Genomic DNA, 15,315 nt, shown 5'->3' with positions numbered 1-15,315 from the left:
ATAGGGCTGGTCCACTATCTCGGTTACATGGCCTCGGACATCATTTGCCGGAGATCATATTTCCTGAACATGGCTGCAGGGGAACGTGGCTTGATGTCGTACAGCAGTACTCCGTGGTTCACGGGTGTCATTAGGTGTAAGCAATGATTTGCCCGCTTGCCAGAAGCACCGCGAAGACAGGGTCGGTCAATGAACGGCACCGATGGTTGAAACAACGAGGTCAAGGGTACCTCGTACGGAGTAGTCCATCTCTATGCTCATATTGATGCAGAGCTGGTGATCAGCATGAGATCACGGGCCAACGCAACGGCTTCACGTGGGTTGAGGACGAATATCGGCGATCAATGGTGCGATGTCTTGGCGATGAAATTCCAAGTTGTACTGTATTTAGGCTGATACAGGGCTTCGACTTTTGGTCTTGTACCTCGTCCGATCCCTGCCTTTACAGACATCCGATCCAGCACGACGCGAGACCGCAAGATTTGCTGGAGATGCGAGGAAGGTGATACAGGTCGAGGCAGATACTCAGACATTCCTGCCCGTGCGCGCGAGGATCGCTCATCTAAGAGATCACACTGATTTTCTTGCTTAGTTTCTGTGTCACAATAACATCGATGTCAATCTGTGATCTGCGGGAGAGTTTTTGGACGGTCAAAGACGCATTCACCTGACCTACGGCCATCGCAACAGCCTTGCCGGACCTACGTCGAATGCGAGACTTCTGACCCCCACTATCGACACTTTGGCGAGGGTTTGTGCACGGTACCTGACAAGCCTATAAGTGCGATGAGCATGGACCAAGTACATAGTATCATGTGGCAGTCTCTGGACCAAACATGCATGCACACCAATCGGTAGAGACAGCAGCAATGCAACGACCCCTGTGCGATCGAATGCATAACTTCAGAGCGAAAATACTCTGTTCCCCTGATTCATTCCAGAACTCTTTCTATCTACGACGCCGGTGTTTCTGGCACGAACCTTGGTTGTCCATCGATGACACCGAATCCAAGCTCAGACAATCTCCCATGAAAAGCGAACATGTTCTCGTCTCTGAGTTTCAGACTGCGTCTCGCTCGGACGGTTTTGAAAAGCGAGGGAGTCGCTCGGGTGCTACTTATGCGCAGGCCAGTTGGACATAGTGTATGGCATGCTTGTCGCACCTCCTAAGCCAGAATGCCCCGTTCTGGCCGTGGTGGAAGCGAGACTATTCATTGATCGTTGACAGAAGACATGGTCACACATGAGTTGGTAGTCGACCGATGGCATACCGAACACAAATTATGACACAGAACGTGGCGAGGTGTCAGAAGATGCATGTTGCCCCTGAAATCGTAGATTGGGAGGGGGGCGAGATGAGCGATCGAAACAATACAAGGCAGATCCTGACCTTTTCAATCTTCTGAGTTACTGCCGCATGGCAAACCCCTGCGAGAGACGGCGTTCTAAGAGATCTTCTAGACCAGATTGGTGCCTTAGCGACGCTTCTCCAATTCCCCCAAGGTCCACTTTGCCAGCCACCGTTTGACGGCGCCGTCGTCTTCAGCTTGCTACTCGTCGCTCAGAAGAAAAGCCTGCCCTGCTTAACTGCTTTCGCCCTTGGCCTCGACCTCCTCCAGGCCGGATGGAAACGTGCCCGTGGCTCCCCGGCCATTGAGGTCCTTAGCTGCTCAATCCTAATTGCTGAAGCTTCGGAGCTCTCCTCTCCACCGCACCTTCACCACGCTTCAACCACGCCCTCCACCTGCGCGGCGCCCAATCCAACACCTTTGCCCGACTCTATCTGTACATCACGCCAATATCTGACCACGTCGCGCCCGTTGGCCGTTGGGGGCAGTCGTATATCTTTTGTGCAAAGAGTGCAGGGGGCGGTCAACATTACTGCTAACCTGCCGTGCTTACAGTAGTCTTTGAGGTGCGCAGGCGGAGGCGTTGAGCTCAGGTTGATTCTCTGATCAAGGGGACAGTTACTCGGTTCACTTCGGAACGACGGTCCAACCCGATACAATCCCTAGCCGTCACCCACATAACAGCCGCATGACGAGAATGACCTGTTGAGAATTGGTGCCAGACGACCTCCGATACCACACCGCCAAGCTCGATTGCCTGCCGTTCCAAACGTTACTACTGCGGCTGTCGTCGCGCTCTCAAGATGGGCTGCACAGGATCGAAAGTCGATGTGCGTGAGAAGGAGGCTGCGCAGCGGAGTGCAAAGATCGAACGTCAGTTACGCAATGATCGAAAACAAGAGTCTCGAACGGTCAAGATTCTACTGCTGGGTATGTGGCTCATGATCTCCGCGTGGCTGGTCTGACCCAATCACTGACACAAAATACAGGCGCGGGCGAATCTGGAAAGTCCACGATCATCAAGCAGATGCGAATCATTCATTCCAGTGGCTTCCAGGATGATGAGCGCGTCCAGGTGAAGGCCGTCATCTTTTCCAACATGGTCATCGCGTTCCGAGTGCTGTACGAGATCCTGCAAGACGAAGGTATCGACTTCGAGAAGGAAGAAAACGAAGCATATGCCGACTTTCTTGAGAACATCAACGCCGATGTTGATGCACACGAGGCGTTTCGAGACAAGAAAGTGAAGGAAGCCATGTCTGCGCTGTGGAAAGATGCAGGTGTACAGAAAGCCGTTTCTAAGGGACACGAATTTGCGCTTCACGACAACCTCAGTTTCTACTTTGAGAACATCAACCGCATGTTCGAGCCGGACTGGCTCCCGAACGACCAGGATATGCTTCATGCTCGACTGAGGACGACCGGCATCACGGAAACAGTTTTCGAACTCCGGGACCTGACGTTCCGCATGATGGATGTCGGAGGCCAGAGGTCCGAACGCAAGAAATGGATCCACTGTTTCGAGGGGGTGCAATGTCTCCTATTCATGGCCGCTCTGTCTGGTTACGACCAATGCCTGGTGGAGGATGTAAACGCCAATCAAATGCACGAGGCGCTGATGCTTTTCGAGTCATTGGTCAATGGCGAGTGGTTCAAGGATAAACCAATCATCCTCTTCCTCAACAAGATCGACCTTTTCCGGGAGAAACTCCCAATATCGCCTCTGTCGACTCATTTTCCCGACTACACCGGCAAGGACGGCGATGAAGAGGCCTCGAAGCAGTTTTTCGCCAACAAGTTCCGATCCATCAATCGGAACAGTAATCGGGAAATTTACATTCATTTCACCAATGCAACCGATACAAATCTCCTCAAGAAGACCATGGAGGATGTCCAGGATATCCTGATACAAAAGAATCTTCAACGGCTCGTCTTGTAAATAAGATTGGAGCAAGATATCCTGGGCCAAGTATCAAGCATGCCTTTGCCGACTCCTGGCGTGCTGTGGGCCGCTCCGACCCAGAAACGCCACGCCATCATGCCAGGATGAAAGTTGTCAGGGTCGGATTGGCGTTTGTCGCAACTGGTGTTGGAGTTCCCACCCGAGAGACCCTATTACGATCTATACATCATCAAGGAGGCCATATCCCTCGTTTCGATATTTTACAGGCAGCATCGGCGCACGGCGGATCTTGCATGGCGGAAAAGCGCTTGCTTTCTGGCGGGAGGAAGTCTTGACAATTTAAACCGCCGAGTACTGAGAAAGGCGAAATGGTACACACCAAACGATCATAGTCGATGTGGAGGAAGCCGTGATTCGGCCCTTGAGGAGGATGAGGCCGGGCTCGTGCTCGTTGGGATACATTTGATTCACGGAGCTGCATGTCGGAGCAGCCTTGTCTGAGGTTATGGTGGCCAACAAAGACAACTGCCTGTTTCACGAAAGCCCATGGGCGAAGGTGCGCCGCGCGGCATGACACAGCAACATGCAGCAATGTACCGTTGGGACAAGGCATGGTCGAATCCTGATGCTGCCCATAGGCTCTGTACCTTTTTTATCTGGACAGCAAAACGGCCTTGGCTGTTGGGCCTTGTATTCTTGGGGTCTATCGTAAGACTGACCCTTGGGTGACCCTGTGTGTGATGTGTAGGAGTTCAGTATCTGCCGCGTTTGTTTTCAACTGCGGTCAGGTCGTGCTTGCAGTAACTCAAGTCCTGAAAAGTGGGTGAAGCCGCCCTTCGTCCCCAGTCAAGTTAGTTCGTAGAACACGCTTTCTCTTCTTCATTCAGTTATTGCCCACTGAGGGAAAACTTCATACTGCGTCAGCTACTTGCAATTTGGAGCACGCTAGATCGCGGTGCTGGTGCTTTCCTTTCGTCACATTCCTCTGATTGTTTCGGTAATTGCTTGTTGAGGAAAAAGCTTCATGCTGCATGAGCTATTTGCAATTACAGTGCACTGGAATTTCGCACTGAGATTTAGCTTTCATTACCCAGCTGCCAGGTTTTCTGGCTTGACAAGGGCTCATTCCTTGCGACTGGGCGCCGTCTGCGATAGGAGCGGCCGCCTGGACCGACGGCGTAAGTTTCTCGCAACTGGAATACACAGCGCTACTTCGCGGTTGGCCCATGAGAAAATTAGTGCTTGAATCCCACATGGACCGAGAAGATCTCGTAGAACAGCAGAGATCGGACAAGGATAGATGCGATCTTCGATGATACCCGCTTCTCCATCTCAGAACGAAGGACTCGTACTCGTCAGTGCTACCTCAACGGTGATCTGCCGGTGGCCCACGGCGCTGACTGATCAAACGTACAAAGCAAATCGACACTCCTACGATTCCTGCCGTTGGCACAGGCCGTATGCCGAGAGCATCGCACCTTCTCCAATCCGGTCGCGATCCCGGCCTAGCGACAGTCGTACCTAGATGATAGGCAGGGAGCGCAGGGTGCAAGGAGCAGCCAGATCTGTTGAGCGGCGAAAAGTTTGTCATAGCTTGCACGCAGCCTTGCGCCAAGGGGATCGCTCGCAAAGCTGATACCTATCTTCCTGACAAAGCGTCATTCTAAGGTCGACCCATGGTTCGGGACTTCCCATCTGGACGTCGTCGAAAGGGAGAATGCATACCCAGACCCACCCGGGGATATCCAGGATCCTCAGGGAGAGTACGTGTGCCTCGACGGCGCGGCACCGACCGCCAGGCAATGCCTACCGCAGTGTGCAGGGTACCTACCGCGGGAGAACAACGTCTCAAGGAGTCTATCATGCATCTGTGTTACCTGACTGACTCCTCCAAATGGGAAAGAACCAATCGAGAGAGCTTTTGCAGTCTGGAACTGCTCCAGCTTCTCTATTTTGCGAGTATGCGCAATGTGGAGATGGTGCCTCCACTGGATTTGAACATACACTGCACGGTTGAAAACACAAGGGTCATGTACCATACCGAACGCGAGAACAAATTCCTCTTCGACGCAATATCCCAGTGGTCGAAACAAACGATCGGGGCATCCAGCTCAATACCAACTGTTACCTGGGCTTGACTCCAGCCCACGAAAACATACATGCCACTGCCACCATATTAGACGCATTCACTTGTGCCCTTTCATTTTGTGCAATAGATCACTTGCAAGGGAGGTGCTTGGCCTGCGTTCTTCCGACATCCTCCGGCCACCCGTTGCCTCGAGACCGAAGATGCTGTCCTTCCTAGTGACATCGCTCGCAACGGCAACGCTGCCTTTCCTCGCGTTCGCAGTCGCAGCTCCACCTTCCGCCACAGTCACACTGGCACGGCGATTTGCGTTGGCGGCCGCCACGTTTTGGACTGCCTCTGCCGCTGCGGCAGCGTTGTCGTCAAGTGCCGCTTGCGACGCTCGTCGATCTCCCTCCATGGCGCTGGAGGCAGCACTGTGACGACGATAGAATCCGCTGTGTTTCCGCAAGAAGTCGTCATAAGTCTGATTTGCCTTGTAGCCAGCCCCGCCTGTCAGGGCATGGGGCATGGTGAAAGCACCCGACATTTTGGGAGGCAAGTACTGAGATTCGGTCGAGTTTTGAGTTCGGAGCACTTGAAGTTCAGTAAAGGTGACGAAACAAGGAACACACCAACGATCCAGCTGCAGTTGCTGAGCCGATCAATGCGTGCGGAGGAGGAATATCGTGGGCTGGCCCCCTCCCGATATGCTTGCTCGTTTGAATACGAAATCAGTGGTGAGCTCCGAACCTGCTTTGTCCAGTTCACTGAACTGTATTGCTGCACGTCAGTTGCGGCCACAGAGGCAACACGATAATACAAGTTCGAGCGCGCAATTGCCATTCCTCGGTGACTCAGAGCGAGAAATCACTGTACAAGTGACGTCTACATTCTGCTAGCTGCTATGATGGCAACAACAAAACAGTGATGAGTCGCAGAATGTGGCTGGGCCTGGAGCCGGCAGAAAAAGGGGTCTTACCAGGATGAAGACTGCAACAATACGATGGAGCTGGACTGCTGCTGCTGTGCAATGTAAGCATCTCATGGTGTGAAAGGTGAATAAGGAGCTTTACTGACAGGAACGGCAGGAGTGGCTGAACTTTGCAAGAGAGGTAAGACGAGAATTACGGTCGTGCTCGCTCGGATGAAGCGGTGTATATCGTTTTCACACGATTGAGTGATTAAATGGAGGAGTGGGAAGGAGACGGACAATTGTCAAAATATATGCCTGCCTCGTCAAGCACCGAAGGAGAAACTTACCGTCGCCTATCTATGCCACGAAGCAACATCTTCCTCTGATTGTATTCATTTCATCGTGTTCTCAACCGTGGAAGATGACTGGTGAAGCGATTCGACGTCCCCCGCACTTTGCAGGCCAGTTGACGATGGAACACGAAGCGGGAACGAATGACGAGGTGTCGCTCTCGGAGAAACTAATTTCCAAGCCAGTGGCTGTCTGAGTCTCGCTCGATTTCTCGGAGGAGCGCCTCTGTCGCCTGATGCTGCCAGGGTTGATGAGGTGACCTGTGGTTGGTGTGCTGGAAGACGAAGACCAGCTGAGCCTGATCGGCCCGATGTCGCAGCCTCATGGATTCTTGGCACATGTGACTTTTGGCGGAGTAATGTCCATCCGTCACCGAGCTCGACTTCCAGATTCTTCACGTGGTGGCGTACAATTGCATCACCACGTCGGAATGTATGACGGCCGTACTGCCTGATTGAGGCTCGGATGCAGTGCTCTTTACGAGTACGTCGGATGCCCCTCCCAGGCTCCTTCGCCATACCGTGTATCCACTGGACAACTCTGGACAATTCCGAACCTAACTAAACTCGACTCGCAGTCGAATTATTCCCTCGGTTCTATACCCAGTACTGGTCTCACACAAGGCTCGTGTCTGTATTGCTTTGACTATTCCACCCTCTGACCCGAATCCTTAGTTGCCTCGGACACATCTCTGAACAAGGAGTGATTTGGGTGCAATAGTGTACCACCCTCCTCTTTCGCTGTTTCATGCAAGGATCAAACCCGCGGTTATTTGCCTCAGCAGTATTTCAAATCGGCACCGGCATCAAACCCATTCGGATATCTGCCTGCGCGACAACTCGTCCTCGCCCACGCCGTCTTGCGGTTCTTACTTCCTCTCACAGTCGCGTCGCCTCCCAACTCCCCAGCTCCGTCACAGAGAGTCTGCATCATTCCCGCTCGCTCTCTTCTCTTTCTCATATCCCCCCATCCAAGCCCACCATGGCTTCAGCAACGAGCTTCTTCGACTTTACACCGAAAGATAAACGCGCGCAGGAGTACCCTCTTTCGCAGCACAAAGGGAAGGTCATCCTTGCTGTCAACACCGCCTCAAAATGCGGCTTCACACCCCAGTTCAAGGGTCTCGAAGAGCTCTGGAAGAAGATATCGCAGAAATACCCCGACCAATTCGTGATCCTCGGGTTTCCATGCAATCAATTTAGGAACCAAGATCCTGGTTCAGACGACCAGATCCAGGAGTTTTGTCAACTCAACTACGGCGTGACCTTTCCAGTCTTGGGAAAGACTGACGTCAATGGCAACAAAGCAGAACCGGTGTGGGAGTGGATGAAGAGTCAGAAGCCGGGCCTGTTGGGTCTGAAGCGGATCAAGTGGAATTTCGAGAAGTTCTTGATCGACCGGGACGGGAAGGTGGTGCAGAGGTGGGGGAGTGTCACCAAGCCCGAGTCGTTGGAGAAGGACATAGTCGCTCTGCTTGAGAAAAAGTCGGGCTAGAAGCCGAGCAGAAGAATATTGGCCCGGAAGCTATTCGCGGGGGTGAACGCCGTGGACGGACGCAAGAGCAGGATGTTGTATCTTGTCTTGCGGCGATCGGCACAGTCATGGACGTCAACTCCACGAGATCGAAGGGATCAAATTGTTATCGTTCGAACCGGAGTCGGACTTGGTGATGTGGAGCTTTTACGAGCGAGAGAAACGCGCGGACGATACCCAACTCATTCGAGTACCGACAGTTTTGTCAGCTATGTCAGCTATGACAGCTATGCGTGAGCTTCCCCAGCTCTAAGCATTGGGAAAAACTGTACGCAGCAAAATATCATTGTTATTGATCATCACCCAGCTCAATAGAAGCACAGTCCATCCTGACTCCGATACGCCATCATGCTCACGCTCATGCTACCTATGGTACAGGTCGGGGACAGGCGCCTCCTTCCATCATGGTCATCGCTTCGAGGGCGAGACGTCGCGACCGGGCACCATCGAGTCGTGCTCAAAGGGGTTGTCCAACTCCAACCCGGGACTCGACCCCCGAGCTTCCCAATGTTTGTACGTCGCGTCTGGATTTCTGGGCCCCGTTATGACCAGTTCCACATCGCCTATATCGTCGTCGATGTGGCGGTTCTTCTCGGCTTCTTGCGCGTGGCTCTGTTGGCGCTTGCGGCGGACAATGACAAAGAGGACGATGCCGAGGACGAGGAAGAGGCTACACGTCGGCATGTCAGCCAAAGTCACACAACACTGGTAGAGGGAGCGCCAGGTGCTAGGTGCTGTAACTCGAGGGAACCGAGGGAGACAGATAGAGTTCGTCGCCCATCATCGCAGCGGTCATGCACAGTACGCCGGGGACTTCACTTCACGATGCCATGCAAACTCACCATAGACCAATGATCAGGGGCACCCCCGTTGTCAGGAACTTGCTGGTGTATCTTTCGCAGGTGTCGACCTCGTCATTGTTGACGCAGTCGTCTCTCTTGTATAGTGGCCGCCACATCTTTGGGGGGTTGGTTCCTTTTTCCTTGCTGCTCAGTGGCGGGTTTGTCTATCTTTTTCTTTGTTTGTTTATGTCCTTCGTATTCCGTCCTCAGTGTCTGGGCCGGCGGTACCTCGGTAGAGTACAGTCAGGGTGCTTGGCGCAAGCTAATGCATTGATCAGAGGGCTCGATTGCTTGTCGAGTGGTTCAATCGCTGTGTGTGTGTGTGTGTGGGGATGAGGGAGGTAAGAGTGAGGTATGGCAGACGAGACAGAAAACAAAAAAAGTCGAGTTGTTTGGTCTTTTTGTCTGCGGTTAAACTCAAGTGAAAGGGTGAGTGAAGTCTGGCTGCGCGGCGGGAGCATTCATTTCATCAATAAGGTACCTTACAGAGTACACAGTGACCGCCGTGCCCCTGTAAGGGTCCCTCGGCCCCAAACAAAGCCCGCGTCGATGGAACGCGGAGAATCGAAACTCGTTCTTGAAACAAGGGGCGGTCGTAGCCGCGCCAGCCTTTCCCTTGCGTGCTTGCGATAGGGGCGACTCGTGGTGCCTACGTCAATGCTGGGTCCCTTTAATTTACGATCGGGACATGATGCGCCATGGTCACTCCTTACAGTACGGAGTCACGGAGTACACAGACTTTAATCTGCAGCGGTGGTTACATGTCCACTTTACTACTACTCGTAGCTGGAACAGCGAGGGATAGCCAATATTGATGCCATGGTTCCTGCTTGAACTTTGCGAAGAGCTTTTCTAAATCTTACTCACCCAGTCCGAAGACAAAGTCATTTTCATAACTATCACAAACCCGTCGTCCAGACACCCGGTGCATATACAGTCGACCATTGAGACGCCAAACCTTCAATCCGGTAACCACATCCCTTCAACGATCCCCCAAACTCCGTTGCTGATGCGTCTAGGCATGTCCTGCCGATCTCCAATATAGCCCGGCATCTCAGCCATAAATTCGCTCAACCGACGTTCAAGCTGGATGAACCGCATTTGCACTTTCAAAACCCTTCATAAACTCCTCCACCTATGCGTATGCTCTTGTATGGACCATCCTCCCGTTTGCCCTATTAGATTGTTTGATGCCTGGCACTCCGACCTTCATCATCGCCTAGGTAATCGTCCGCGAAGTCTTGCTCCTCGATGGAGTCAGTCGTGCTGATTCGTGAAACCGCCAGCTGCCCAGCTGCGTCATCTACTTCGATGGACTCGCGCACCGACTCGCTCATCGCGGAGTCGTCCATGCTCTCCCGCGAGATGAAGCTGTCGTCCATGCCATTCTCAGATGCAACTTCCGCCTCGTCCTCGTCTTCATCCATATCGTCCTCTTCGTCCTCTTCGGAATCTGTTGGCGTGAAGTCTTCGAGGTCTTGCGGTGTGTCTCGCCAATATGTGAAGTCAGTATACTCTTCGCCTCCCTCCCTGACCAGCGTTGAAATTGGAGGAAAGAAATGATCCACCAATTCTCGCATCGTCACGTAGCTGCTGCGGTATTTGTTCAGCGTCAAAAGATCCAGTGACACTTTCCCGTTGGTGTCGATGGTGAAAATTCGAGCTGAAGGGATATTGACACTCCGATAGCTCAGTGCATCCGTGAATCGGTTGCCAAAGCCAGCATAGAACGGATTCGTTTTGCCCGGAAACAGATTGAGGATATCTCGTAGACAAGCCATCTTGAACACCTCGGGTTTTCTGAGATATATCTCCCGCCGTAAAGCGGCAATGGTCCGGTCCGGACTCATGATGACAGGGCCTTTGGGAAGCTTCCATCCTTCTTGGACGATCCCGTTGAGGTACGCCCGTGTCGTGTCGGCCTGGCCCACGGATCGGCTTGTCAGGTAGAAGATATTGTAGCCGTTGGCCACGATGTCCGAGTAGAGCTTCGCGACACCTACATGGGTCCAATCTCTGCCAACCATGTTGAGCAAATGGCCGAGGGCGTCTGATTTTGTGATTGTGCCGTCGATATCAGAGATAACAATTGGCACGTCGGCAGTCCATAAATACATATACGCTGTACAAGTGGCTCGGTTGACGGTGAAGGACATTTGGTTTTCGCCGGGCTTAAGCTCGAGGGATTTGAGCTGATCGCTGGTCAGCCGCAAGGTCTTTGCAAAATTTCGGGTTTGATCTCCAGACGGCCGAGAATTTGGTAGCTCCTCCGACTGTGCTCTCTGGTGGCCGGCTTTTTTGGCGGTAAGTTGTGGAGAAGCACTTCGATCGCTATCGCTGTGATATCCTGGGTCTGATGCATTATCTGCCGAAAGAGTGGTCGACCCGAGGCTATAAGCCGCGGTTCTCCTGGCTGCGGCATCTCGGGCCTCCTCACTGCTGTAGATCCATAAATTACCGTGTTCGTCAGTCCCTATCAGAGAACCGATATCGTAGTTGCCTTCAAGTTCTTCAGACAGAATTTTCCTAGCTACGGCTTCAGCTCGCAGGGCTTCGGGCTCAGTCGTTTTGTAGCCCGTCATGTCGAGCATGAGATCTCCGGACTCCGTGACTTGAGATCGTATGTTCGAGGAGGAGAGTTTCTTGGAAAGGGTCATTGCTCGGTCGTAAGCTTGTTGCGGCCTTAGTGCTGGTGGGCTTGCGGACGCTCTCGGAGTGGCCGACCCTTCGAGACTGGACAGAGGCCGAGTGGGAATGCCATTGTCGTGGAAGGAAGCCTGAACAGAATCCAACTGCTGTCTGGTGGCAATTGGGAGTACCTCCTCCGAAGCTGCTCGTTCCAACACACCCGGGGTCCCGAGGGCTGCTTCGACTAGAGGAGTTCCAGTGGGGTCGGTGTTGAAATCCGGCAGTGAGGAGGCTTCGCGTTGGTCACTGAGATTTGTTCCTCCTCGTCGAATCATCGGGACAGGGGGGGTGTCACGTCCCTTCCCTGTCTCAGTGATATCCAGGTACGACGGCTCCGACAGACCTGGAGAAGGCGGTCTATCAGACGCGTCGATAGGCGGACTGTTCGCAGGAGATATGAGTGGAGAGGTCTGCATTGCCTCGGGGATGTCATTAGACGTCTCGAAGACGAAAAAAGCTTCGCCTCCGTCCCCCAACTTCATGGCGTATGGCTGAACGACGCCATTGACTTTGAATTCAACTTTCTTATCTGAGGGCCGTAATAAAGAGAACTTGCCGAAGCGGACGTGGAAAGGTGAACATGCCAGCGATCCGTCTGTCTGTTCGATAACAATGACATCGATCGCACCAGACAAGGTCGCGGGGTTGATTGAATTCCAGGTCTTGGAGACGCCGCTCCCTAAGCTCCGAACGTACTGCATTGTGACTGCGGTTGAGTTCGGCGTAGACTGATATGGCGCGGCGTAGTTCTCGGGATTACCACATAATGGCGGGAAGCCTGACAGAGAGCAGCACCGCACGGCAAGGCAACGCTAATGTGGCTAAAGTACAAGTCAGAGCTCCAGTGTGTCGTACAAATCACGTCGAAGAGCACAAGCAGAAACGAAGCCCTGGAAGAAGAACGACTGCTATGATACAGAGGATGGGATGTCAAGGATGGGGGAATGGGAACCGGGTTGGGGTCAGTCAGAGGAGAATGCCGGATGAAATGAGCGAGGCGTGATGCGTGATGCATGGCATGACAGCATTTGGCATTTTGTCGGGAAACGAGCCTTCCCATTTTGGGCGTGGCCTTCTTTCCCCAGATTTGCCTTTCGCTTGGCCTGCATCTGGTTCTTGAGTTCACCTTGCGCCCACTTAATTAGCACTTGTGAACTGCATTTCTTCTGCCCTATCACTTTGTTGACCAGTCGACGTTATTACTGTCTTGCCAAGGGAATGCAGTGATTCAGCGATCCGTAAATAAACCTGTCGCCTCTGTTGCCGACATGAGCTCGCCAGCGAACCCTCCTGGGCCCCTCACTCCTCCTGCAGAGCCAGCAACTCAGCCATCTCAACCGATACAAGCCACACAGGCTACAGCACAACCTCCGGTCGAGGCGCTTCTCTCGCAGCCCTTGACCTCCCTGTCAGATGATGGCAGTTCTAGACGGCCACGAGACCATCGACTAATACATCTACTCCTCGCGTCCCATGGCATCAGCGCCTACCAGCAACGTGTTCCTCTTCAGCTGATGGATTTTGCGTACCGGTACACTAGTTCTGTTCTCAGTGACGCCTTGTACATCCAGAATGAAGCATACGACCAAGCAGATGGAGGTGCCCAGGCCAAGGGACGAGGGTCGAAGCAGAATCAAAACAAGACAGAAGAAGGAGACATCAGTATAGGCGCGCTACGGATGGCCATCGGCTCAAGAATGGGCTATCAGTTCCAAGCAAGTCTGCCGAAAGAGTTCCTGAAGCAGCTTGCAGACGATCGAAACCGGATATCACTGCAAGCTCAGACGAGAGATGGCGATAAGAGTGGTCCACTGGTGGGAGGTGTCCGACTACCACACGAGAAATACTGCCTGACGGGAGTGGGCTGGGGACTGAAGGACGAATGGGACAGCGAAGGCGAAGAGAGTCTTGCTGAGCCAGAGGCACAAGAGAGGCCAGAGCCGGAAGATCTCATGCAAATGGATGAGAGAGAACACGATGCAGAACTTGAAGGCGAGGGAACCATGGAGGATGTGTTTGGACCCAGTGAGGACAAGGACGCTGACGGAGATGTTGAGCTGTCATAGAAGGACAGGCGAAGAACCAGTGCAGGTGGTAAGATATCCGTCGACTACGGGGTAAGGCGGCCGCGAGATCTACGCAGTCCCAGACGTATTACTGGCAGGGTCACGCGCGTCAGCGGCATCCGCGGCGGTGGAGCCAGCAATGGTGAAGCAGCTGGTGGTACGACTCTGATATCCGACGGTCGATGGCCTCCCGACTGGACTGTGGGCACTATCTGGGAGGCTCGAACTACCTTTGATGGTGCTACTGATGCTACTCCTTCTCCTCACGAAAGGTTTTCCGAACCTATCCCAATGCCGACGACCGCTTTCACCACCACGGAAGAGGAGTCTGGCTGGACTGGTGGTGATGACGCATACCCAATTATGCCTCCATCCGACGCGAGCAGCAGCCAATTGGAGGAGTTCGCAGTCCCTTCCTCATCCACGGAACCCTTTCAGAAGAGGCTGCCCGAGTACAGTGTCTGGGAGTCCAACTCCGACGCAAGCAACAGTCTGATTTATACTCCAGCGTCCTTTCTCACTTCGCCAGAGTCGGTTTACACTTCAGAAGGACGCTCCGGCTGGAGTAGGGAGAGCTTTACACCTTACTCTACGCCGACAGAATGCCAACGGTCACTGCTCTCCCCAAGCACGCCAATCCAAGCTGAACAGCTTCATGCCGATACCCGGCAGGTGGCGCAACCTATCTGGCAGTACTGTTCCTGGGTTGATCCTATCACAAACCAGCGTTGTCGTCATAGAGAGGTTCTGCTCGTGCATCTAAAGCAACATGAGATGGCTAAGCACAACCTATGGCGCTGCCGTATGCCAATTCCTGATTATGACGAGCCTTGCTTCCTAGCGTTCGGACAGTCATCTGATCTTAGAGCACACCAGTGTGCTGCCCACCCGGATCAATTCATTTGTAAAGTGATTGATCCTAAGACGAACAAGCCTTGCGGAACCAAGTTTGCCGATCTCTTTCGGCTCGGCGAACATTTGAGAGCTTTCCACGACTCCGAGCGCAACATGGGCTAAACCCAAACAGCTCGGCCGCGCAGGAGTCGTGCGACTGGTCATTCCGTCGGACCAGTAGCCTCGAGTGCCAGAAGGTCAGCGTCCACGCTTGGTCAAGTCTGCTCATTGATTCCACGTAGGTGTCGAGCCCGTGTCCGCGCCAACACCCCGTCACTAGCTGATTTCACGGATACTCTATGCGAAGAGGAAGTTGCGCAAGTCGAGAAGAGACTGAGGGAGGCGTGTGATTGTCATGGCTTTTGCTCCCATGGCCCTGGCAGATACTTTTGCGGCATGATGCTAATGTAGTAGCTTCGAGATTGAGACCTTCATCATCTGGTCGTGATCGGGCGACATTGCGAACGGTCGAACCTTCCTGGTGGCGTATGTTCTCGTCTATACACAGATTGCAGAAGCGACAGCTTTCTTTGCATTCAGAGACTGGCCTGATGGTCCATCATTATTCAACCATGTCGCGAACTCTTCATCTAATCCATCTCCAGCACGTGTTCATATTTGATCATGTAGTCCGAATCAACCTGCCAAGGCGCCGAGTTTGCAGCGAGCCGGCGGTGGGACTTTTGCTTCCCCAACTTCTGCGCTGCC

At 53.2% G+C, this 15,315-nt stretch overlaps 6 protein-coding genes across 6 annotated transcripts; 3 read left to right on the top strand and 3 right to left on the bottom strand.

Annotated features, from left to right (window-relative positions):
- Positions 1–2,152: 2,152 nt before the first annotated feature.
- On the top strand, positions 2,153–3,288 carry G647_06989 (uncharacterized protein; the record flags this gene model as incomplete). Its single annotated transcript, XM_008731306.1, has 2 exons — positions 2,153–2,279; positions 2,339–3,288. 2 exons carry the CDS (start codon positions 2,153–2,155, stop codon positions 3,286–3,288), a joined length of 1,077 nt encoding a protein of 358 aa, XP_008729528.1.
- A 2,150-nt stretch (positions 3,289–5,438) lies between these two features.
- On the bottom strand, positions 5,439–5,849 carry G647_06988 (uncharacterized protein; the record flags this gene model as incomplete). Its single annotated transcript, XM_008731305.1, has 1 exon — positions 5,439–5,849. One exon carries the CDS (start codon positions 5,847–5,849, stop codon positions 5,439–5,441), a length of 411 nt encoding a protein of 136 aa, XP_008729527.1.
- Positions 5,850–7,565: 1,716 nt separating this feature from the next.
- On the top strand, positions 7,566–8,078 carry G647_06987 (uncharacterized protein; the record flags this gene model as incomplete). The annotated part of the gene is made up of 1 exon (XM_008731304.1): positions 7,566–8,078. The coding sequence occupies one exon, from the start codon at positions 7,566–7,568 to the stop codon at positions 8,076–8,078; it is 513 nt and encodes a 170-aa protein (XP_008729526.1).
- Positions 8,079–8,525: 447 nt separating this feature from the next.
- G647_06986 (uncharacterized protein) lies at positions 8,526–9,075 on the bottom strand (the record flags this gene model as incomplete). Its single annotated transcript, XM_008731303.1, has 2 exons — positions 8,526–8,787; positions 8,960–9,075. The coding sequence occupies 2 exons, from the start codon at positions 9,073–9,075 to the stop codon at positions 8,526–8,528; spliced, it is 378 nt and encodes a 125-aa protein (XP_008729525.1).
- A 1,062-nt stretch (positions 9,076–10,137) lies between these two features.
- Positions 10,138–12,348, bottom strand: G647_06985 (uncharacterized protein; the record flags this gene model as incomplete). Its single annotated transcript, XM_008731302.1, has 1 exon — positions 10,138–12,348. The coding sequence occupies one exon, from the start codon at positions 12,346–12,348 to the stop codon at positions 10,138–10,140; it is 2,211 nt and encodes a 736-aa protein (XP_008729524.1).
- Positions 12,349–12,915: 567 nt separating this feature from the next.
- G647_06984 (uncharacterized protein) lies at positions 12,916–13,713 on the top strand (the record flags this gene model as incomplete). The annotated part of the gene is made up of 1 exon (XM_008731301.1): positions 12,916–13,713. The coding sequence occupies one exon, from the start codon at positions 12,916–12,918 to the stop codon at positions 13,711–13,713; it is 798 nt and encodes a 265-aa protein (XP_008729523.1).
- Positions 13,714–15,315: the final 1,602 nt, after the last annotated feature.

Source organism: Cladophialophora carrionii (assembly GCF_000365165.1).
Source record: "Cladophialophora carrionii CBS 160.54 unplaced genomic scaffold supercont1.6, whole genome shotgun sequence".
NCBI lineage: Eukaryota > Fungi > Ascomycota > Eurotiomycetes > Chaetothyriales > Herpotrichiellaceae > Cladophialophora > Cladophialophora carrionii.
Note: the sequence above shows the minus strand (reverse complement) of the source record. Positions and strands in the feature narration are given on the sequence as shown.